The sequence below is a fragment of the Acanthopagrus latus genome, chromosome 15 (genome assembly GCF_904848185.1).
Source record: "Acanthopagrus latus isolate v.2019 chromosome 15, fAcaLat1.1, whole genome shotgun sequence".
Lineage (NCBI taxonomy): Eukaryota > Metazoa > Chordata > Actinopteri > Spariformes > Sparidae > Acanthopagrus > Acanthopagrus latus.
This window is the reverse complement of record NC_051053.1, coordinates 17,633,341-17,658,125: the sequence shown is the minus strand read 5'-3', so window position 1 is coordinate 17,658,125 and position 24,785 is coordinate 17,633,341. Positions and strand designations below refer to the sequence as shown.

General features: G+C 40.1%; 1 protein-coding gene across 2 annotated transcripts in view; it reads left to right on the top strand.

Annotated features, from left to right (window-relative positions):
- rin2 (Ras and Rab interactor 2) overlaps positions 1-24,785 on the top strand; it is a 36,658-nt gene that overhangs the window by 815 nt on the left and 11,058 nt on the right. The window contains exons 1-8 of one of the 2 annotated variants that reach the window (XM_037123554.1): positions 9,334-9,405; positions 9,746-9,843; positions 11,037-11,137; positions 12,145-12,355; positions 12,746-12,857; positions 15,925-15,997; positions 17,943-18,034; positions 22,991-24,616. In XM_037123554.1, the coding sequence (XP_036979449.1) occupies positions 9,784-9,843; positions 11,037-11,137; positions 12,145-12,355; positions 12,746-12,857; positions 15,925-15,997; positions 17,943-18,034; positions 22,991-24,616 (2,275 nt within the window). In that variant the 5' untranslated portion in view covers positions 9,334-9,405; positions 9,746-9,783. Of the gene's footprint in view, positions 1-9,333; positions 9,406-9,745; positions 9,844-11,036; positions 11,138-12,144; positions 12,356-12,745; positions 12,858-15,924; positions 15,998-17,942; positions 18,035-22,990; positions 24,617-24,785 lie in introns of those variants that run through there. The other variant, XM_037123553.1, reaches the window with a different exon arrangement.

The following is a 24,785-nucleotide window of genomic DNA, read 5'->3' as shown; positions in this document are numbered from 1 at the left end:
ACAACCCGATTGGATGTTTTCCCATGTTATTGCCTTTGTAAATGGAAACATGGTCAATTATCTTTTTTTTTTTTGGCAATAATTTACAAAATAAAACCTTGATAATCTCAAATCAAACAGATTTCTAGGAAGTGATGTCAATAATAATTTTAATAATAATGATAATAATTAATTGCGTAAGTATTCAACCCCTTCAAGTCAGTAGTAGCAGTAGATGCACCTTTCGCTGCCATCACAGCACTGAGTCTGTGTGGAAAGGTCTCAGTCAGGCTTGCACATCTGGACGCTGCAATTTTACTCCATTCAGCTTTTCAAAACTGCTCAGGCTCTGTCAGCTGAACAGCCCTTTTCAAATCCAGCAACAAATTCTCCATTTGATTGAGGTCTGGGCTTTAGAATAGAACAGAATATGCCTTTATTGTCACCATATGTATGTACACTATACTACTGTATTTGACTCCACCACTCCACAACATTCACCTCGTTGTCTTTAAACCACTTCTGTGTAGCTTTCGTTGTATGCTTCAGGTCATTGTATCACTGGAAAATAAATCTCCCAAGTCGTAGTTCTCATGTAGACTGAATCTAGTTGTCTAACAGGATATTTTACCCTCAACCTTTACGAGCCTTCCAGGGAGAATCATCCCCACAGCATAATGGTGCCACCACCATGTTTCATGGTGGGATGTGCAGTGTTTGGTGTCTGTCAAACATAGCGTCCAGTCTGATGAACAAAAGCTCCATTTTGGTCTCATCAGACATGTCTTTGGGTGAACTCTAGTTTAAATGTAATGAGCTTTCTTCAACAGTGGCTTGCTTTTTGCCACCCTCCCACAAAACTTTGACTGGTTAACAACCCAAGTCACAGTTGTTGTATTCGCCCTCTCTCTTATTTCAGCTGCTGAAGCCTTTCACTCCTTCAGAGTAGTCACAGATGTCTTAGTGGCCTTCCTCACTACACTCCTTCTTGCACGGTCACTCAGTTTGTGAGGACAGCCTGCTCTAAGCAGATTAACTCATGTACCATGTTCCTTCCATTTCTTAATAATGGCTTTAACTGAACTCCGGGGGATGTTCAGTGACTTGGAACTGTTTTTTTAATCCATCCCCGATTTACACCTTTCAACAACCTTCTCGTGTTCTTATGTCTTCATGGTGTAATTGTAGCCATGAGTACTGATTAACCAGTGACTGGACATGTCAGACACAGGTGTCTTTATACTAAAATCACTTGAGACACATTCACTGCATTCAGGTGATCTCCATTTCACTTACTGTGAGATTTCTAGCACCAATTGGTTTTACCTCTGTTGATCTAGGTCATTTTAAAGTTAATTTAATTAATTGATATTACTTTGTTCAAATCTGTTTTCACCTTGTTATTAAAGGGTTATTTCAAAATTGTTATCACAAAAGTCAAATTATAGTGACTAGGATTCTGTTTATGAAAAGTTTTAAAAAAGTGGTGTAGGTGTATATTTAAATATGGGCCTAGCAACACAATGTCTGTGTAGGACTCAAGTGTTCCAAACTTCTATCCCACATGTAAATAACACAATGTAGCAATCTGCAAATATTTGATTCATTTAACCAGTTTGTTGCTGCAGCATATAATCTGGCGACTACAGAGAAGTGTAAATTTCAATGTATAGATTTATTGAGTTTGAATTTTACTTTAAATGTGTGGGTTTTTTTTCTATAACGACAGTCTTTTAACACATCTACACATCCCAACTTTTCTGGCTTGAAACATATGTGACAGAATCCATGTTGAGTGTTCAATGAGAGATGTGATTAAGAGGGATCTTTTTTTAATGCCAGTGCTACAAAGAGCTGTTTATACAATTATAATGACTCAGATTTGTGCGAATCGACTAGATTGAACAAAAGGCTTTAGTGTTACTGCTGGAAATGGAGGAATTTACTACAATAACCAAGTAATAAGCACTGAATCAGCATGTCATGAAAACGAACTGAGTTTATCCCTAAAACGCTCATATCCTGAGCATCTATTAATCTGAGAGCAAATACTTCAACTCAGCCAAGAAATTCACTCGACTGTGGTAGCACTGTGTAACTGCTGATTAACGAAGGGCTTTCTTCAGCCCGTGAGTATTTCCAGCTTACACACTAGTGTGTCAGCTATTGTTTGCTTGCTAATTAGACCCCTCTTTAGCAGTTGCTGCAAGGCATTTGCAGGATTCTCGGACTGTAACCTTACCCATTACCACCCACCTCTCATGTCGTATCATCTTCCTTTAGACTTTTTTTGTGGGAAAGCTTGAAAAAGTCAGAGTAAGCCAAAGTACTTTTCCCGGTATGGGCCAGGACCCTGGTTTTCCAATCTCCTCAGAAATCTGCTAATGTGCTTAGCCAGCAGTGTTGGGACCGAATCAGACTAGTACTGTTATCAACCTCAAACCTGAGTCACAGTTCAGGAATTCACGATGACATCGGGAAGTAGGCCGCTGACTGTTGATTAGACTATTACTGAAGACTAAATAACAATTACTGTTCACAGCAGGAATCACTTCCAGTTCAGTCCCATCGCATTACCAAAGGGCTGCTGTGAACAGTAACTGTTATTTATTTCCATGAGGCTCTCTTTGTCAGCAGACAGATCACAGGCAATAAACTTGGCATATTATATTCCTCACTCTTGTAGCTGTCACAAAGTTAGCGCAGATTGTTTCCTGTTATTTTGATTACTATTTTTAATCATTATTATTATTTTTTAAAGATTTTTTTAGGCATAGACACCTTTATTTAGACAGTGGATAGATTATGAAATGGGGGAGAGAGGGGGCGTGACATGCAGCAAAGGTCCGCTGGCCGGGATATGAACCAGGGTCAGCTGCATATGTGGCATGTGCTCTAACCACTCAACTACCTGTGTGTAATCATTATGAATACTACAAAATAATACACAAAGTGGTGGTGAACCTACATTTATTTCTCCAGGTTGCATCTGGTGTTGCCTGAGATGTGACCTGAATTGATAGTCTCTGAGTACTGCCGATCATCAGCAAATGGTTATCAGTTCATCAACCACCTGTCAAACATGTCTTCATAGTTTTTATTGTGCAAAGTGTTATGACCTGAAATCATTATTTTTTTAAAGTTTTTTCCCCATTGTTGGTTACATTACTTTGAAGTGAAGCCTATTTCCAGAAATACCGTTTTCTGGAATTACACCCTGTTATGCATTGATATCTCATCCTTCTCCATCTCAATTAATTCTTATTTCTACATGTAAATAAGTGCTTAATGTGTTCTGTTTTATTCCACATTGTTTTATTTTTAACCATTTATCACTTCAAAAGTGTTGGAAAAAAGCTCTGACCCTCTTGGCTGCACCGTAAAAATGTTTAGGCTATTTCAAATTCATGTGTAACTTAAATTGCTGCTGTAAATATTTGAGTAAACTTAATTTAAGTTAAATAGTTTGTTTGACATCTTCTAAGTTTTCATGTATTTCTTCAGCTGTTTACTCTGACCCAAATAAATATCCAGCCTGATTATCCAAGTCAGCCAAAACAGTGTAAAAAGACCCCTAAAGGATTAAGTGTGTTGAGTATTTTGAGTTTGAATCTTATTCTAGACTGATTTTCGTGGAGGTAGGGTGTCCACAATATTAGTGCTTTCATTGAGATGTGGTGTTTGCTTTGGTTTGGAGTGCAGGCTTTAATAGCTGTCACTGTAGAAAACGCCCTGTCTCTTCAATCAAGACATGTGTGTTCGTGCATGTGTTTGATTTCACCACCGTGTGTTTGGTTTTCCATGGAAGGAAAACTGCCCAGCAAAGCAGAGACCCATCCAATGTAAGGGGAGATGGAATGCATTTGACACACTTTTTAGGAGCTAAGTGTAGGCATTTGGGGAAGATGCAAAATGTCTGCCATCATATTCCCTTGGTAAACCACAGCTCACAGGAAATCCCATCAGGCAGCAGAGAAACGTTTAGGAATGGAGGATGTTGACAGGGTCAGGAGGTTCATTGTTGGAGACATTTTTCAGAGCTGCCATTTCCAGCTTGATACAAGGCTTTACAACTTAGTCTGGCCTTTTTTTTCAGGGCCCAGTATACTTTAACAGAAGCATTTGTAATACTTGAATAGCAAAAACCAGAAAATATAATCATTAGTGTCAGTGATGATTTAAAAGTTGACAGCTAATCGAGCAGTTATTGCAGCTCTAGTAGAATTGTACCATTGGTGCTGGAAGGGCTTTTTACAAGGTGGTTTATAACTTAATAGTGGTTGCTCTTTGTTTAATTGACTGTCACTAATCTCAACCTCATTTGGTAGTGGTGCTATGCTTGTCAAGCTTTCTGTTCTCACACGTGATCAGCAGTTGTCAGTCGTAAATTGGCAGAAACCATCAAAATGTGTTGAAATGTTTTAACTAATAGGTCCTCGATGTCAGACAGAGGTAGACTAAAGCATCTTTGGATTTCTACCTAGCTATAGATTTCATTAGCAGAAATGAAATGATAGCTATCACAAGAGAATTTCATAAAAAGTAGCTAATTTGGCCAACTAAGATAAATGTCAGTGGATATAAAGACAAGCTTTTTCCTTGCATTGCTGTGTGGTGTTAGTTTGCCCTGGTGCTGTATGATAAGGAAGGAAACATGTTATCTCATTCTAGCATAAGCTGAGTCGCTCATGCAAACATCAAGTGGAGAAAGACAGTCCTGCCTTGCCTTGTTATTTAGATATGATTGGACATGGCTTCTTGACCCTGAATAAGGTTGACAACAATGCGGGTATGAAATGTTACAACAGGTATCTTTAATGTAGATGTGTGTTGATATTTTGACACCTCCACCACAACTGCCTCTCATTTTCTCTGGGACAACTCGCTGCCCCTGGGGTCAAGGTCTGGAATTGGTTCCACAGCAGAGTAACAGGATGATAATGGGAAACACAGAAATGCTCTTGGAATGCTAGTTTCCGGATGTGCATATGCACACCAGAGATGTTGTCAGAATCCTAACAGTGGTAAACAGTAGCTATTGTGAAATTGTAATTTGAAATAAGATGCCAAAGTGATTCATGTATGACTTTTGGGAAGACAAGTCACACAAAGGGAAGCCTGGCACATTGGGTTGCTAGATTAGGAGGTGTGGTAGTATGACACAAGTGTTTGTGGTTAAGATATAGTGTGTGAACTCATTTTCACCTAGTTGCTTCATGTCTTAACAGACAGGCTTGGACACGTAGACTCTGCAGCACTGAGCTGTAAGAGAGCACATATTTATCATGCTGGCCTTATTTAACAAATAGTATGTTTTATAAACAGTTTTGCAGTAATGGGGCAGCTAGAGCCATCACCATTTCCAATCTTTTGTTTATTGTAAAAGCAGGAACACACCAGCCCAACCATTGGACGTCTGAAGCATTTGGAGAGACTCGGATGAGGTCGAGAACAAATATGTTTGGTGTGTTCAGCTGCGTCGGAAGCTTTCGGAGCCACTCGGACGTTGTCTGCTCCGGCTGAACATGCAGAGTCTGAGGAGGAGGGCCGTCGGACGTCTGAGCCGTTGGGTTCTCTGATTGGCGATGTGCTAGCGAATGTGGGGGGCTTAAGGGCCCATGCTTCAATTGAAATGCTTGTCAGAACAGCTACAGCAGTAAAATTCCTTCTTTGTGAAATTGTAATTTTGCAGGCTTCCAATGACAATGTTTGTCCTCTCTCAATAATAGACATGCATGCACTGATTGGTCAGCCATGTGAAGTTGTGAGAGAGGGCAGGGTTTCAACCTTTCTAACTCACTTTTTTCATTATTAACATGACTATCCCACTCACACAAAATGAAACGCCTTGAATTCTGAAAAGCCATCCAAAAGTCTGCATTGTTGTACCCATTTGTACTATTAATTGCACTGAGACTGCTAACTTGACTGAGTTCTTGGAGGGCGATCAGGTAGCCGTAATGATAACTGACCCTTCTGCCCTGTCTTCAAGTTTAGCCTCTCAGAATGGGAACAAAATGAATTTCTTAAGCTGTAATAGTGACTTACAAAAACACTGATTTCCTTTCCAATCTGATACCAGTTCAAACCAAGGTTGGTATATCAAGACCAATATGATAAAAATACTGAATACTAAATGTTACAGTATAGAGATAGAAAAGTATAAAGTAAGATTAACAGAGACCTTACATGCAGCTCTGTATTTCTATAGGAGCTACCAGTAATACCCTGCACCTCTGTTACAAGAAACAGTCAGACACAGCCTGTGCTTTGTTTTAAATACCTTCTAGTCGATTAATATACATGTGTACATAACCAATCACAGTCTGGCACAAGGATTACCGAACAACAGCAAATACCAAGACCTTGACCACAATATACAGTCTATGAGTAATTTGTAGTTTTAACTACTGAGTTGTAAAGGGAATTAGAATGGTAGGTTAGGTTAGAGGATGTTATTCATCTCAGATCCCCCTCTCAGGCCATGATTGTAGAATGAGTCATTGACTAGGCCATTATTTTACAACACACTGACACTTGAACTCCCAGAATAGCATACGGTATGTTGTAGTATGTTAACTTTTGTGCACATAGAAATGGTGTGAGAGGCTGGCAATGTTTGTAGCATGGGCCACAATAAACTGGCATGAGACTGACAAAGAACATTAAAGTTGTTCACAGGACACATATGGTTCAGACAAAAGTTTCCTTTATTTGTTCTTAATGGTAAATGATGAGGACATACTTAAGCGCATCTTGCTATACAAAACATGTATAGCTTTAGTGCTATATAGTAGGCAACTGGACTTGTTTCCCATCCAAAAGGCTTCTTCAGTTCTTCAGAAACCCTTTTTGATGAAAGGTGCAAAGTCCATAAGGAAGTGAAACAAGCACAGTTACCTACAATATAGCACTTAGAATTACCATGACCTGGAAGAATGAGAATCGTCACCAACAAAGAATCCATGTATTGCATTAGAAATTAGCCTTGTGAATTTCAGTAAATATATATATGTTCATACAGTATTATTTATAGTTAATTCATATTGACCGTACAGGATTAATTTGTAAAGGATTTATGTTATCTTCGAGAGATTGACACAAAAATAGGAAGTGGTGTACTGTAAACCAAAAAAGGCTCTCCTTCCTTATTTCTTTCTCACAAGTTTGTTTCGGGTTAGGTTTTGGTTGACAACTTGAAAATACACCTTAATTTTCTCATGTCCTTTAGCTTGACTTGCTGAGGAAACAACATTTAGGAATTCAATGTTTAGGTAATCACATAGGAATTGTAGAAGTGTTTCCAAGGATTTATGGGAATTGGCATTGTTTGGACTGCATACACTACATGATTTTTAACCACTATCACAATATATTTCAACTACCTTGTAGAAAAGGAATGTGCCAGATTCAGCGTGTCTCTGTCACACGTGGGCATTGCTAAGAGGTATCACACGGTGCTACATTAGTCATCGTACAGACCAACATTTTGTCACACTATACAGCCCTGCCACAGTCTTTCGTTTTGTTTTGAAGAGGATTATTTGTTGACATCACTAATGGGTTAGGTGTCCACAGAAAATGGGAACATGGAAACCACGCCACTCAGAGCTACTGGAAGTTAGAGTTAGTCAACATTTTGAAACCGATTTTAGGCATGATTCATTGAGCAGTCTGGTTTACTTCACAGTTCAGGAAACAGTAGTAATGTCAGTAGCTTGGCCAACTGATGACCGGAGGTACAGCTGTTGGTATACGAGGAGAGTTAAACTGCCTTCAGGTGAACCAGTGCTGATGGTCCTGGAGTCAGAGGACCATCAACACATGTGCTCCCAACTTCACGGGATGTGTCTTTTCAGAGAGAAAGTCTGTGAATCTCCTGCAGGTGCAGTCAGGCATCCTCAGCTGGGGAAGCTTGCAGCAGAACATGGATGATGGTGTTAGAAATATGTGAATCCTTCACCTTATTTGGATCCACATAAGAAGTTAATGGGGTCTATTGGCCAAGATCTATCCTACAAGTTTTTTTGAAAATTGCTTCTGTTTTTGTTTAATCCTGCTGAAAACCAGTCAGCCAACAAAGGGACACAGGTGGACATATAACCTCATTGTCATCAAAAGCCCAAAACCTTAACTAAACAAAAAAAGCCAAATCTACAAACTTCTGCCGCTTGAAATCAATTTTACTGTAATTCACCTTCATTAAATCAACATTGTAATCATAATTCCAGGTAGCTGCGCAGCAGCATCTGCATGACTATATACAAATATGTGCGAAAATATATATTTATTAATTCTTGGCAAACATTTCCTTTGAAACTTGCGCCAATAATGTTAGTAGGTCACATTGTACAAAATATGTTGGCATGTGACTCAGAGGCTCTTTATTTTTCCTTGATGGACAACCGCAGGGGCCTTCCTGTTTACTAGGCCTGGACTATGAATCACACAAGCTTGAAATCACATGCACAGAAAAAGCACACACATATTGCTCCAACCAAAACAACCCACTGCAAGCCCTCTCCACTGGTTTGTTTTGACAAGAGGGGTTGAGCCACCAGACTCCCACGAGATATGTGAAGAGGACGGGGGGAAAGAGACATACAGGAGATAATGCACAGCAATGTCGCATGCTCCATCTTAACTCCATGTCCCATGTCTCCTTGCCTCCTATCTGTCAAGGCAGATGGCTGCCCACCTAGAGCCATTGCCTGTGCTGTTTCCTTGTAAATGAAACAGTTTGTGCTAGACCTACTCTTTACGATTACAAGATTACTTTTGTTGTCATTTAGTGCTATATAAATAATATTGACTTCAAATTGAATTTACTAACATTCAAATCCATTTAACATTTATGGAATAAGTTGAAGACTGAGAAAGCCAAAACCAAAGGTACAATACCAAATACTAAGACATATTGACATTTATGGATAGATATCAAGGATTTAACATTCACTTAAATGTATAAGCTGATGTATGTACTGAAAAAGTATTTTCACTATTAGTCTCAGACTTTTTTATCCTACTGTATATTGAATCTAACCTGAAGTGAGCTCCAGCCCACACGCATATAGAATGTATATGTACCTAGCACCTATTTGGCTCTGAGATCAAAAGCATTCCAACAGAAACTGGTCAGCAAATGTTTTATCTAGTACATTTCCCCCTTCGCCAGTGGCTCAAATAGCGAACAGTCAAGCCAGTCTAACAAAAGCCACAAAAGTTATGTTTTCACAACAGTCTCCTGCCCAAGCACTGATGCTGAGGTGTCTGTTGTTAGTGGACAGATGCTAATGGTGTTTTCCTCCTACGTTTGTCTTTCTGAACAGGGAGGTCTGGGAGGTGTTTTCATGCCATGACATAGCTGGCTCATGTCAGCTGCTGAAACTAGATCCCCCACAACATCTGGGTTGAGTGTGCCTGTGTGTATGTGAACATGTGTTCAGCCTCTGCTCACGCATAATCAGTAACAGCATTGTTTTGTATGAACCACATGGAGTAGGCTTTGGTAGTCATTGTTTTGAGTGGAATGTCTGTCAGAGCTCCGTCTAAGACCTTGTCTCCCATAGCAAAGTTCTCCTTTTTAGTGTTTTTTGACCCTGTTTTTGTTCATGCATAAGGGTCCTTGATTTGATTATGAACAATTCCATAACAAGCCTAGTAAGCAAGGAAAAAACCATCTCATTCAAGCGACTAGACCAAACTGAGCTGCATTTACTTGTGTTTTTTTTCTCTGCATGGCTCATATGTCCTCTGTTCTTCACAGAAAGTTCAGCAGAGACAGACAGAGGCTCTACAGACAACATGTCCACCAGCACAATAACTCAACCCTGCAAACAGGACAGGAAAGGCAGTTTCTTCAAGGTACGTACCACTCAGATAATTGTACCTGTGGGGGGCAAAATCACATCACACACAGAGCAGTAAAAATGGGAGGTTCCAGCCATTCTAGTTTCCATAAACATCATGGACATCATGAACATCAAGGAAGATGTGTGCGGGTATGTTTGTCATAATATAGTATGGTACATGCATGGTTTTATATGATACACTGACCACAAAATGAGTTCACCAGAATCCCCATTAATGATTATGAGATCATTGGTTGCAACTTTACAAGGTTTTGAATTTAGAGGGGGGACGGGTGCAATCTGTAATAGTGAAGGGGTTTGCACTAAATTGATGTTGTAAGCATACTGATCAGCTGGATTCAGCTGACTACTGTCAGTACAGCTGAGTCTAGGTTGTATGTTTGTGTATGGTGTAGCCTTTATATTGTTGTGCAGGCATTGTGGTGGCAATGGAAATGTGTTAACTGGACGCAGCACTGTGGTCAGTCCCCATTGCTGTGCCTTGTCCATCCATGTCCTTGTAAATACTTGTGTACAACACAAAATCTTTTAAACCTTTACAAAAAAAGTTAAACCTTTACAAAAAAATGTGGAAACACCTGTCGTTACTGGAGTTGAATCAGTGTCTGCAATGAAAATGTTTCTTTTTAGTTGGTGGTTCTATTTTGTTGTATGTCAGAACTGGACTTGACTTGTTTCAGCTTCAAGAAACTGAAACAAGTGCAGTTGCCCTCCATGTTGAATACACCAGAACTGTGATTTCTCTTGAAACAGCTGAGCTAATTAGTTCCTTGCTCAGTTTGAGCTGCTGATATGACAGAAACAGACATTGCACAACTAGACAGAAAACTGGGAAATGAAACCAATGACGACAGTGTGACACTGAAAAGAATCGGAGTCATTGTAAATTCCAGGAAAATGATAGCTTTACAATATTTTAAGAAACAGAAGCTATCAGAGCCTAGAACTGAAATGTATGAGTTGAGGGGCTAGTCAACCCTAGTTACAATCCTCAAGATTTTAGTCCTTGTTGGTTTGGCAACACTGGTTTTATACATGTTAAACTGCCAACAAGAAAGAAAATAAAACCGCTGACCACAACTGGTGTTGAAGACGCATCCATGTATAAATGTTTTTTCTCTGTTTGAACTGATCTCTGACCTGTGTTGTCATTTAAGTAAGCTGTTGTGATATGTGTCTCTGTAGCTGATCGACTCATTTGCCTGGGAAATCGGCACTCTAAAGAAGGAAATGGGGAAAAAGACTCGACCTGCAGAAGGAGATCGCAGCACAGATACAATACTTGGGTGAGCTCATTGTGTGCAGTGTTTCCCCTAGGTTGGAGTTGTAGCTGATAAAGTACATATGAGGTGTGATCAGTCAGTATTTTAAACGCACCTGAAAATGTAAATCTGCACAATCTAATATCACCTTTGGAGACCATATGAAATTTTCTCAAGAGCACCTTGAAGAGTCTGTCTGTCCACGCACAATTTCAATGTTCCAGCCAGTATTGCAGTTTGATTTACTGTAATGCAGTTCAGCCTGGCTACCAGCAGAGAGCACCCTTTAAAGGCATTGAAATCTGTGTTTATGAATTGTTGTGTGAGGTCTCCAGCAAGCTACAGTACATCAGGAGTCAGCAGATAAAATGACAGAGTGATAAGGTGCCCGGGAACTCCAGTGTTATGTGTGTATTGACTATTTCCTGTTAGTCCTTGAACTTGCATAACATCTTAAACTTTTAGAGAAAAATATCTCCCAGGCAGACCTCTGCTGATAAAGCAGTATAAACTATGAGAAGAAGATTCAAAATGTGAATGTGGATATTCTCAAGCACATACACATTATATCTAGTAAATAATTCCTCTCCAAATCTACAGCTTCCTTAGAAGTTAGAAAGTACCTGTTAAATGTTGAGGAACTGTGAAAGAGGCTGGGCAGACGAGTGAATCACATCAGTTCCATTTAAGTCATCTATTTTGGAGTGATTAGTAATGCTTCGTGTCAAATGGTCATTGGCTGTCTGATTTTTTTCTTATCTCTCATGGTTTCTTCGCCATCAGCATTTTAAACTTTTTATTAGTGTTGCAAACACATTTTAAACTGTGTGTGTGTGCATGCTCTCCTTCTACAAATACATTTTATTCATCCTGCCAAAATTAAGATAATGATTAATAAAGATACTCCAGTCACAGTTAAGTACGTCTGATGCCCTGTAAGCATTTACGCAGTAGTTATAATGTTCAGTGGTGCTGTGAAACATAATCACTGTAATCCACTTCCTTAATGTGTTTGATGATCTTATTTTCAGGCTGGGCGAAGAGGTGGGAGGTCTCTTTCTGCAAGCTGCACCTTGTGCTGCGATCAGAGTGGGGCTAGCCGGAGCGAGAGATTCGGGCTACGACTCCCTACATAGGCGGCTTAGTGTTCTGGACAGAGTGGTGCATGCACATGCAGTGTGGCTACAGCTGGGCCTCAGCCACCAAGACGCCACACTTATCTTGCAGAACCAACCCACTGGGGTGAGGAACAGCAGACGCTGTGGCTTCTTGTATCCAACACTGTTAACTGAAAGTTTCCACATAGTGTAAATGTTTCACTTCTTAAGACACACAGACAAGTTGAAACGATAACAGAATGGGTAAAGTACTAGATTTTTTTGTATACATGGTTGGGTGGTTGATTATGCCGGCATTTTCAGTAATTTGGCAAAATGATTAAGTGTCTCTACATGTCACTTTTTTTCTAAATAAAAGATATTCAGTAAATAAATGTGGGTAAATAATTAACTATATTATCAACTATATTTAACTTTAAATGTTCACATTCCTTGCCATATTACAAATGATTCACAAAAATGAGTAAAGTACTTAAGTATATGTTTTGATTGGCTGTGTTTTCCTGGTCTGCAGTCATTCATAGTGAGAAAGTCGACCAGCCTACAGAAGAAAGTAATATCTCTACGCATGGACAAAGACTCTGCAGTTCCTGTCAAAGACTTCCCTGTAAAGGAGAGCCAGTACAGTAAGCATCTGAGAACCCCTGCTTCATTTATTTGACTGTGAATTTTCCTTAGATTTCCTGTATCTGGCAGTGTGATTGAGCAGGCTATCAGGGATATATACCCTTGCAAAAATATGGCTGTGTCCTAACGTTGAGGGTTGTTGTGGTCATACACAACAAAGAAACAGGCTCAGCTGGAATTTTTTGGCTGCTGTAATTATGTAGCTTGATTTTGGACTTGGTAGTCAGGTTTGGTGTGTGAAGAAACCTACCATTATCATACAGGCCTAAGGCATTATGACCCAAATATATTTCGAATTAGAACTTGGATTCACCAAGAAAAAAATGATTGTCACAAAATGCGTTTTATCAAAGTTTTGAAAATGTTGATCTTAGATATTAGACTAGATGCTATGTTTGCCTTACCCCAAACTCTGCACATCACCGTAAATGGACCATCCCCACCTGTGAAGTATGGTTGGTCTTGCCAAAGCCCACACAATTGACATGTTAATTGACAATAAGTATTTTCCACTACCCTGTGATTAAAAATCTGACTGGCAAATGAAAATGTGGCACTGTTTCCCTTGCTGTGAGGATTCATAGGCAACGCAAGAATTCATGGCTTCATGTGTTCCAATTAAAACCATCCAAGGTGCTTGAAAAAGCTGCACAAAAAGGCTCCAAACTGAAGAACCTAAATTACTTGTGCCCTGAGTTAGCCCTCAAGCAAGAAACATCCCTTCTCTTGTCTGTACAGTGTTCCCCTAGAGCACATGTGTCAAACTGATCCAGTAAAGGGCCGCTGTGGCTGCAGGTTTTCATTCCAACCAAGCAAGAACACATCTGATTTGGATCAGCCAACCAATCAGCCAACCAAGTAAGTGTTCTTGCTTGGTTGGAATGAAAACCTGCAGCCACAGCGGCCCTTTACTGGATCAGTTTGACACCACTGCCCTAGAGGCTTTGTTCCAGTGCTATAAAGGGTTATGTCACCTAATTTGTCAGAGGCTTCAACATATTGTGCTCTGTTTGCAAGATGTCTTGAGGAAAAGTGACTTCTTCTCTTACATCGCCCTATCAAAAGTAGTGTTTCACTAATTTCACTGTTGTTTTCTTTATTTGTGTTTAATGTCTATTTGCCTGAAAAAAAGGGAATTTTCCCAAAGCTTTGACCAAATATCTCACTTCTCTTTACGTGTAGTGTGTTCCTCTTGTACCTGTGTGTGCTGACGCTTGTCTCTGTTGGCACTAGTCTGAAATTTCCAAATCCTTACTTAGTGAGAGTTTACTAAGTGTGAATCACAGCCCACTGCATTTGTTCTTTTTCACTGTTAGAGGTGTAGTGTGATGAACCAATGATGTCTCTCTTATCACCTGAAAAGAACAATTGTGAAATACCTAGGACTGTCAGGTGATTTTAAAAAGGAATATTTACAAGCTTTGTGACTCATTTTACTCGACAACTTGAGTGTTACAGTACTGTAAAGGGCCTGTTAGATCTTGTGTTCTTCAACAGAAAATTGTAGGGACATATTTTGTGCAGGTGTGGCAATGAAATCTGTTTGGCCAATGTGCCACGTGTCCAAGTTGAACATCTTAATCCACCTGTAAAGTATGGTCTAATGGTGCTTTTTTGGTTTAGCACTAACCTGAACTACCAGATCAAATAGTTAATTTGGAGCTGTTTTTGACTAGTGATGGACTTTTGAATAGACTACCTTGCTGATCTTGTACTACACTAATTCTTGAGAATTTTGATAAAACCGGTTTCAATATTGAAAAGAAAAGAGATTAAGCATTAAGAAATGGAAGACTGCTAGAACAAGGTCTCAGCTACCTAATCTTAGAAACCCTGTATCATACTATACTACAGTGGTGCTGAGCTAGCAGTATAGCGGCGCAGCGCCGCTGTTCCACTGCCTGAGGATAACCCTGATTTATCTATGTATAATATTCACACTAATTGTGCTTTGTCATTAGTCCCTTAAAACCTTAATGAATTAAATACTTGAAACTGACAGCCTTTGCACGATGGCCATGAGTGTGGTCTAAAGTTTAGTTTGTCACATATAATAACTAAATGACACATGCTTAAGGTGAAATGACATCTTTCACTTCTAAAAGCCAATATTTAAACATGGCTACCTATAATTATTAGAGCTCAGTGGAAACCAAAGATGGATGAGGACAGCTGAAGTTGTGGGCCTGCTGCCAACTAGACATATGTTTGGATTTAACCTGCTTCCCTCATTCCCTCTATAGTGAAAACATTCTTTCTCTTGCTCTCTCTGCACTCTTTATTTCTATTTAACCAATTCTTTATCAGTCACTGATTTAGTGAAGGTATAACTGTAACAGACTAGTGTGTGTATATATACAGTATCTGACTTCATGCTTTTCTTCTTCTTCTTTTCTTTTCTTTTCTTTTCTTCTTGCTTTGAACGCATCAGCATTTGTGACAATCCCTAATTTCTTTCTCTCATACTCACACACGACTCTGTACACACATGCCTGTTATCTCTATCCACACCCAGTTCCTGGTCATGTTTGGTTCAGTGCCAAAGGCCTTGAATGTAAGCTGGCATAAATGGGTGCCAAGTTATGAACAAAACAACTTCAACAAAGTGTTTTACTTGATCTGATGTATTACGTGATCTGTTTTCCAGTGAAGTGTTCAACAGTGTTCTAACAAATCCAATAAGCAGCAATTTGAATCCACATGGGGAAAGTGGACACCACCACTGCTATTTCTATTCACTCATTGTTTACATGACATTGACAGAACCAATTGGATTCTGTTATCCCTTTGAGGAAATCAAAGTTAATGTAGAGATTATAAAGACGAAGTAAACAATTCCTTTTCATGCTTTGCATTAAAACTTGCCTCTCGCTGTGTCTCAGCAATGTCTTCTTTGCCCTCTACCAGTGGAATAACTTAAAACATGTCACGTGTTTGTTATGATTTTCTTCATATTCATTTGAACCAGATTGAAGACATGACCGAACTGACAATTTTTAATGCATATCCTCCGACAGTTTCCTGACATTTGTTGTGTCTTGATCATGTTGTACTGTCTTCCTTCAGCTTTCTCTTTGGATGGATCAGGCCTGAGCTTTGCAGACCTTTTCCGTCTGGTAGCTTTCTGCTGCATCAGCAGGTGAGTTCATAACTCTGAATTATTAATGTTTACAGGAAGTTATGTTGTAATCCATGTTCCACATAAATGTTTATTAATATGTTGTTTGACACAAACGAAGTTATGTTGTAATCCATGTTCCACATAAATGTTTATTAATATGTTGTTTGACACAAACAACCCCTTCCATTTATGAATGATGTCTGCATATTTTTTCCAAGATATTGAAAATTAGAGAGTGGGAGAATTGAAGCAGAGTGGAGATGGGGCGTGAGCCAGAAAGTGCGTCAGAACGAATTATCCCCAGAATCCTAATTCAGTCACATCTGTACAGATATTTTTAGTTTCAGTCAAGGATATCATTATTCCAAATGTCCTGCTTGTGTAACTTGTATAAATCCATATAGAAATAACATACATGTATAACTCTACCATTTGCTGGAAAATCACCAGGTTTTTAAGTTTTGGTAGTTTGTAGTCATTGTACTCTCATGGGTACAGTGTACACGGGAACCACAGGAACTAATTCATGTGTACATTTGAAATAATCAATTTGAAATATCAAGAGTATGAAGAAGTAACACTTTTGGCGTTATGTCCAAAATGCCTATGTACTGCTGTCATGGAATGACTTTTTAACAATAATAAGATAAAAATACGGAGAGAAGTCCTCTTGTCCTTGATTCTATACATAAAAAAAAACAAAGAATGTGCACCACCATCTGCAGAGTGTGGGACAACAGAATATGACAAATACAGTCACTTTTGATAACTTAGGCCCCGTGCCCTGTTCTTTATTACTAAGTTATGTTTCTATTAAGTGTCACCCACCGACATACATGACGTGAGGTCTAACAAGTGTGTTGAACTTTTTCCTCATAAAACAAAACTGATTTTGAAACCTCCTTTTTCATCCATGATGGCAGTCTTCATCTTCTCTGCTTTTGGCCAATGGATATGTTTCCTGCTGTGTTAATGCCACTTGTGGACTAATGAAATAGTGTAAAAACTGTTGACAGGATTGTGTATCATGCCGCCTGTGTCACCTTACGGTTGGCAAGTCAACCTGTGGGTAGACATTTAAATGACCTCCATATACCCTGTGTTTATTTATTGATAACACATGAACTGTTTCCTAAATACCGAAACTGCCACATCACATTTATGCAAATAGAGAGCTCCTACCTTAGCCAGACATTTCTAACATGGGGTCATAGCTTTATTTTAGTGAGCTTCACATTCTGAAAGCTCTTATATTTCTTTGCGCACCTGATAATTTGATGTCATCAATTTTAGAAGAAACATTTGGCCGAGGCAAGCATTGGAGAACATACAGTTGTGTGTGTGTCAGTGACGAGTGTGATTTGTTGCCATCTAAGTGAGAAAGTAGAGTGGGACTATAAAGTGCTGAGATTGCTTATGTGTTGCATTTTTACAGTTGGTAATTATCTTGGTGTGATACTCCTAAGGCTCTTAAAAGTCAGTCATTTTCACCTTAGGAGGTCACTTTGTTAAGGGCTTAGATTCTTTGTGAATTCTTTGAATTTTTATCAGGATCTAGTCTTAACTTTAAGGGAAATTTGTAGGAAACAGAATAATTATGAGTTTTTTTTTTTTTTTTTTTTTGAGAATTTTGTGCAAAGGAGCAACAACGCCCCAGATTTGCATCGACTGAAGCTGTAATTTTCCACTTTGATCACTCAGGTTTCCTTCACTGAAGCCTTTGGAAGCTGTGTAAATGCTTTGAAAAGTCTTGTAAACGACCCACAGGGAGGAGAGCAGCAGGCACATTTTACCCTCCAGTTTAGCCAGAACCACACATCCAGGCCAAGCCACATATCTCTTTCCAGCATAGTGACTCACACACTTTTAGGACTTACCCTTTAGTCCTGCTCTTTTTTTCTCATTTTCCTTTTTTCTGTTGAAGTCTTTCACCCTTTCACTCAATCTTTTCTCTTCATATTAGGGATGTGTTGCCCTTCACGCTGAAGCTTCCAGAGGCCATCGCTTCAGCCAAAACGTCTGCTGATCTTGAGGAGGTTGCTAGACTCGGAGCAGGTTTGTTTTCTCTTTTCTCACTGAATATACTACAGATTTAGGGGGACGAGCATGCAATTGGGGGAATCTGTGGCAGGCAGTAGGTTTCTGGACTTTATTACAGAATAAAGAAATGTAGACTTTAACTTTAATCTAAAAAGAAATACTACAAAATGTTACAAATGTTGCAGTCAGGATTTACACCAGTATCATATGTAATGTTTTTACAAGAGACCCAGAACCATGCTGAAGCAAATCCACCATCCATTCATAGTGAATAAAGAAGCTGCTCTGTAGTTTGATGGGACAGCATTAAAACAAAGCTTACTTTGTTTGTCCATTTACATAGCCACAAATAGATACATTACCACAAACAAATGAGTTTGAATAGTAAAAGAATTATTTAAATGTGTTGCCTCTGTCTTTTACGCACTAACAGAGCTAAGTTAGAGGAAGTGGTGGTGGTCATAACGCTTTTGTCCACAGGGACTGCCAGAATCAACACGCAATTTAAGTTCCTTGTAGCTGCTTTATGTTGTGAAAAAAGTGTTTAATATGTCAGGCGGGCATGGTAAAATCACCATAGAAGAGTCTTCAGAAAGGATTACCATAAAATCTGTGAAAAGCAAATGAAGAGAGTGAAACCAGAATAAAGTAGGTTATGTGTGCAGAGGTATGCTATCACTGTCATGCAATGATTGTGTTTATTATAAATCTTCCTTATTGCACCAACAGGGACACTCCTTCTGTCAGTTTGAAGCATTTATGGGTTATGTTCCATCCAAACTGATTAGAAGGAGACAGAGACTAGTAGAGTGTCTTCCTCTGTCCCACATCTGTTGTGTGTAAAAATTTAAATTCCCCCCCGAGTTAAGACACTCGTAAAGCCTATTTCAACCACATTCCCTCATGCTTGAAGGATTAAATGGCATGCCAGTACTAAATGACTCACCCCCAGGGACAAAAGTATCTTCAAGGCCCAGATCAGTACTGTGCAGCTGCGCGCGGACTCACGTGAGAGCTATAGGCCTTCACCACAAAACATTAGACCTTTTCATTCATATAATCTGATGCCTCCATCTGAAGAAGGTCTAATCATTTTTCTGTAATAACGACCATGGCTGTTATCATCACAAAATGATTTCATTGATGCATAAAAGAGCAGCAATTATTTTTACTTATACCTGCGTCTTCTAAATTATACTACATCATTTTTAACTGAAGCCAAAATAGGATTTATCTTCCATGCCACTTCTGTTTTCATAACCCACTCACAGTGACCCCTGTCCATTCTGGCTCAGTTACTGTGACTCACCTTTGAGCTGTAGTATACTCTGCCAGACTTCCAGTAGGCCTGACAGCCTCTTAAAGAATTCACAATGACACACAATGATTTGTTGACACCCTCCCTTTAATGTGGTCTCAAATTGTCTACAGACATTTTCTCTCTATTTTCCCCTCTCTTGTATTCCTCAGTCCATCTCTCTCTTTCATTCATAAAAGGGTTCCTGTTTAGTCAGAAGACACAATGGTGGGTTTTGTGTCCATGAAGGTAATTGTGTTACTGTAAATAGACCATATAAAAGGCAGCTCTGACGTACATATGATCATGTATGGCTGGGAATAATAAGAACACTGACGACTCTGATGTCTGCTGACAGTGTCATATTACCTGGTATATGGCTCACCACCTGTGATAGCAGTTTGGCTTCGAAGACAGTGTGTCATCTTTTTTGATGCCTTTTTAAAGCAATTCAGTTCATTGTACAATTATTAACTTGACATTAAAAGCAATAAGTTTAAATATGAGAAGCTTGTCAAATATAACTCCCCAGAGAGCTCTGGAGCAAAAATTAGCTGTTGGATAGCATATAGTTGTGAGGCTCCTCAATTCATCCTCCGCACTCCATGTTAAACCTAGTTTTGTTTTTTAATTTCTACAGACATTTACAAATATAATACATATATATACAACACATATATTGGTATATTTTCACAGGTTGACAGTGTAAAGAATATTGAAGTTGAATATTGAAAAATACTGATTACCAATCTGCAAATTAAAACTGACAGATATAGCCATTTATTGAGATTATGTACATTTTGGCTTTAGAGCTGCTACATGTTCTCATGATGCAACACTTTATTATAAAAGAGTTACCGTAACATTTAAAAGGATTGTAGTGTTGCAATCAAAGCCAAATCTGCTCCCACCACTGGCATGTAATAACTACATGTTTGTTTGATCTACCTGTAATTAAGTTTCTGAAATAATTGCAGCCCCGGAAAAGCCCAAGTCACTGACTTCATCTCTTGCAGTCTATTTTTGGCTCCAGTTCAGCTGTCATATCTCTCTACAAGTTGCCCCGACTCACCCTGAACTTTCCCAGTTCAGCCACGTCCAACCACATTCCTCTGTGCTGTATGTCCCAACTATACCTTACATCTATGTCTGTGTTTGTACACTGTACAGAAACACTTTGCCGTGCTTTGCTACTTCTTCTGTGAAGATGCCTGTATGTATTACTGATTAATCAAAATAATTCCGCAAAATGTAAAGGTTATAGGACCACAATGTAAAGTATCTTTAACAAACAAAAGTATCAAATCTGTATTTAGTATGTTATTTACAACATTAATAAGGTAATACAACCAGAGCATGTAACAGAAGAAAAAGTAGAAGCTATTAATAGAAGACAGAGAAAAAACGAGTAGAGTTGGTGGTAAATAGGAAAAACTTTTATGGTGGTGTGTTTGAGGTCAACAAAGAGAGACAGCCCACGCAATTCAACTGAAAGGGAGGGAGGTATCTGGGCGGGAATACTGTGCAAACAGCCTGCCCATACACACATTAACAGGCGTGAGTCATAACACAGATTGAGCGTGAGTGAGGCAGAGAAACCAGTCGAGTTTCAGCTTGTGCAGGCACAGCAGTGCGTTTTCCGCAACACCATCAGAAGTGGACAGAGAAGTGTGACTGTGATCATTGAGCTTTGGGATCACAGTGAGTATTGTTGCCCTCTCTTTTTCTGCTCTGTATTTGCTTGAAGGAGCTGCTCTGTGTCTGGTACGAGTGTTCCTCGTGTGGTATTATTCCATTGGTGTGTGCGTGTGTGTGTGTGTGTGTGTGTGTGTGTGTTTTCTCTGTCTGGTACGGCTTGGGCTAGTAAAGATTCAGCAAAGTATTCTGTCACAGTAGTTTATTTTTCCACATTCTTGTTCTCTATGAAAGCGCTCCCGAAGAGACTGAACCTTTCAAACTGCAAAAATAAACAGCAGTGATTTTTTGCAGTAGAGGTTTTTTGACAGACTGTAATTGAAGGACCTGTATTGAGTCATTGGGAGTGGATGAGCGGGCATGTTTAAATAGATATAAGTTCATTATTTTTCATTGTTTTGCTGATGCTGACTGTGGTTAAGCACTGTTTGAATATATAAAATTGTCGTCTACTAAAAGAACAGCAGGAGGCAAATAGCTGACAACAGTGTCTTTGTTGGTCAGAGGTATAAAGGGACATAAAACATGGTTTGATATATGCAGAGGTTTTAGGGTTACAGAAAGGAAATCAAAAGTTTTCTATATACATGAAAATACTCCCAACAATCATCTTACATCTTATATATAATTTAACAATCAAAGATATAATGCTTGCTGCTGGAGTCCAACATTTGCACATGGTCAGTAAGTAATCTGGTATACAAAGTATACACATTGCCATTGTTCAGTAGTTCCAACTCAACTCCAAAACTGTGAATGCATAGGAAAAATATTTCAGTGGCATTTGCTATTGCTTTAGATGAAGACAAGACTATGCAGTCTGTCTCAGAACACCTCCAGTAACTGAAACACGTAGGTGGGGCCATTACAAATAACTTAACTTGTTTAGTGGAGCTTTTTTCAGACACATCTTTGTCAACAATATTACAACTATTCTAGACTGATTACTTCCTCATATTTGAAAACCTCAATAGTTACAAACAGGGAATATGTCAGACCAGTGATTTCATAAGCTGGCTAGTGTCCTTACTATAACTTGGGTAAGATTCAACGACTACAAGGCTGAAAGAGCATTAGACTGTAATTAAACTATTTGACCAGTAAGACTGCAAGTATTTTGGTCATGTGGTGCAACAAACCAAATGGTATGTGCTGTACAGTGTAGTTTATGATTAATTTATGACAAATGTGATGTTGCACCTCAGTTGTTGTACCAATGTAGTTGTGAAAATGATCCAACAAAGTTAACTTGAATTGTGTTTTGTTAAAGATAAACTACATTGAATTTACACAATAAAAGTCTGTTGCAAGTTGTCTGAGGATAACACACTGCATGTGTGAGAACAGCTGTATAAAGTCTTCTGTGACTTCAGGGGAAGTATGTTAAATGTTGTTAAGTGATGAGTCAGCACCAGTTAGGGCTAAAAACGAGTTGGAAAATGAAAAAAATCTGAGGGTATGGAGTTGGAAAGAATTGAGCTTATCAGACCTCTGTAGCCTGCTCCTCATCTCTGCTGCAGGTGAGAGGCTAAAGGCTGCAGCAGCATCAAGTACTCAGATCTTTGACTGAACTATTGGCAGTTGCATTGTGGGTAATGTTGTCCAGGTTTTGGCAAAAATAAGAATGCATGGCATAGGAAGGATGATATCCCTGATTTTGCTTAATCCATTTTTAACCCTAAAAACTCCATTGTTAGTCCACCAATGTTTTAGTAGTTCAATGCTAAATCAGTGGAGTATTCTTAATTCTTTTGTCTAAAAGCTGGTAAAAAAGGACTGAATCTTTGGTTCCATTATGGACCAAAGATTCAGGTCCCTAGTGCTGGCTTCAATCTACTCACTATTGTGTTTTGTGGTTGATGGCGTTGCTATCCCGGGGATGAGACAGTTCCTGGAAATATTTAATCTGGCACAAAAATGTTGTATCACACCCTTCCAACTTAATATAGGAAGAATATTTCTCTCACTGTCGCACACAGGTGTCTGGGATGCACAGTTTTGCCACAGGAGAGAGGGCTCAGTCTCCTTGTCAGGAATAGCTGCTCCTGACAGACCACCTCCCCCTGCCCAGAGACCAGTCTCCTTAGAAACCACCCCAAGGCGCCCTAGGCTCAGAACTCGCACCCCATCTGAGCTTGAGTGTTGCCAGTCCAACGGAGCTCTTTGCTTCATCAACCCCCTCTTCATAAAGGTTCACCAACCAGATGGCGACAACTGCACCACTTCAAATCAAGGCCTGAGGGAGGAAGCTATTAGCAACAGCCTAGAAACCAACAACAGTAACCCTGAAGAGTCTTGTGGAGATAGTATGCACATTTGCAGCTCAGATCACAGCGACAGCAACCAGTTGGGTCAAAGTAACCTTTGGAACCTCAGCAGAAACTCAGATTTACTGGACGAAAACATTGAAATCAGCAGCAGCAGTCAGAAGCTGAGCACTGTAGACAGCGTGTCACAGTCCCCACCTCCTCGTCCACCCCCACCTCGCTTTGCAACACGACGCTCGGCCCCTCCTCCCCAGCAGTGCAGTATGCCAGAGAAGATCTCTTGGATCAATGTCCCCAAGGAGGAGAGGGAGAGGGGCAGCAGCCTCCTTTCTCGTCTGGGCTCCTCACTAAGCATCAGTCCCTCATCCTCCCCTCCAAAGAAATTCAGCATCAGCTCCCCCATATCTATCCCTCGGCCCTCCCTGCCCATCTCTCTATCGTCGTTCTCCTCTTCCCCACGTCGGGCCAAGGCCTCACCTTCATCCAGCCAGGAAGATGCCCAGTGCCATTTGGCACTAGAGGAACAGACTATTGAGAAAGCCCTTTTTAGGGCCAAACTGTCCAGGTGTAATGCCACCAGAACCCAGGATGCCAGCAGTCCTCCCGACCCCTCACTGATGACAACAAGCAAGCCGGCAGAAGTAACGGGAGGAGGAGGAGGAGGAGGAGGAGAAGTAGTCAAGGAATGTAGTGGCGGCAGCCAGCGGCTGAGTGATATGAGTATTTCCACAGATTCCTCAGAATCTCTGGACTTCTCTCAGTCGTCGGTCTTCTTCCTTCCTCCACTGCATGACCCCAGCCCCCCCACTGAGGCTGATTTTAACATCCACCTCCCCCTCTCCCTCCCACCATCACACCTGCCTTACTGCAGCATGGAGGAGGACGATGATGATGAGGATGATGAGGATGAAGAGGAGCCTGATTATGGCGTCAGTCTTGAGAGCGACCAGGACCAAGACCAGGACCTGACCATGGTGCCACCAGGCCACCGCACAAAGCGTCGCCCCAGTGCCAGTGCTTTGGTCCTGCAGAAGGCCCTGCGAGGGCACCTACGCAAGATGAGTGGTGTTTTTAACTCGCTGCTGACACCCGAGAAGAGGGCAATCCGCAGGGTGGTGGAGTTGTCCCGGGATAGAGGCTCGTACTTCGGCTGCCTGGTGCAGGACTACCTCAGCTACATGGGCGAGGGTGCAGGCACCCAGGCCTGGCAAGGTTATGCTTCCGGACTGGAGCTACTGCAGACTCTCCGCCAGTTTATCACTCAGATGAAGAGTTACCTGAGACAGAGCTCTGAACTGGAGCCTCCAATTGAGAGCCTCATTCCTGAAGACCAGATCGGTGAGTACTAGAACAAAAGTTCCATCATCTTTTACTCACTTTAGCTCTTAGCTGTGTTTTGCCACCTTTGTTATTTCACTAGATTTACCACAAGTGGCTTTTGTAATGCAAATGTAACTGTTACCTCACCCCAGATTATATTAACTGTGGATGCATGTCGTGTGCCTCA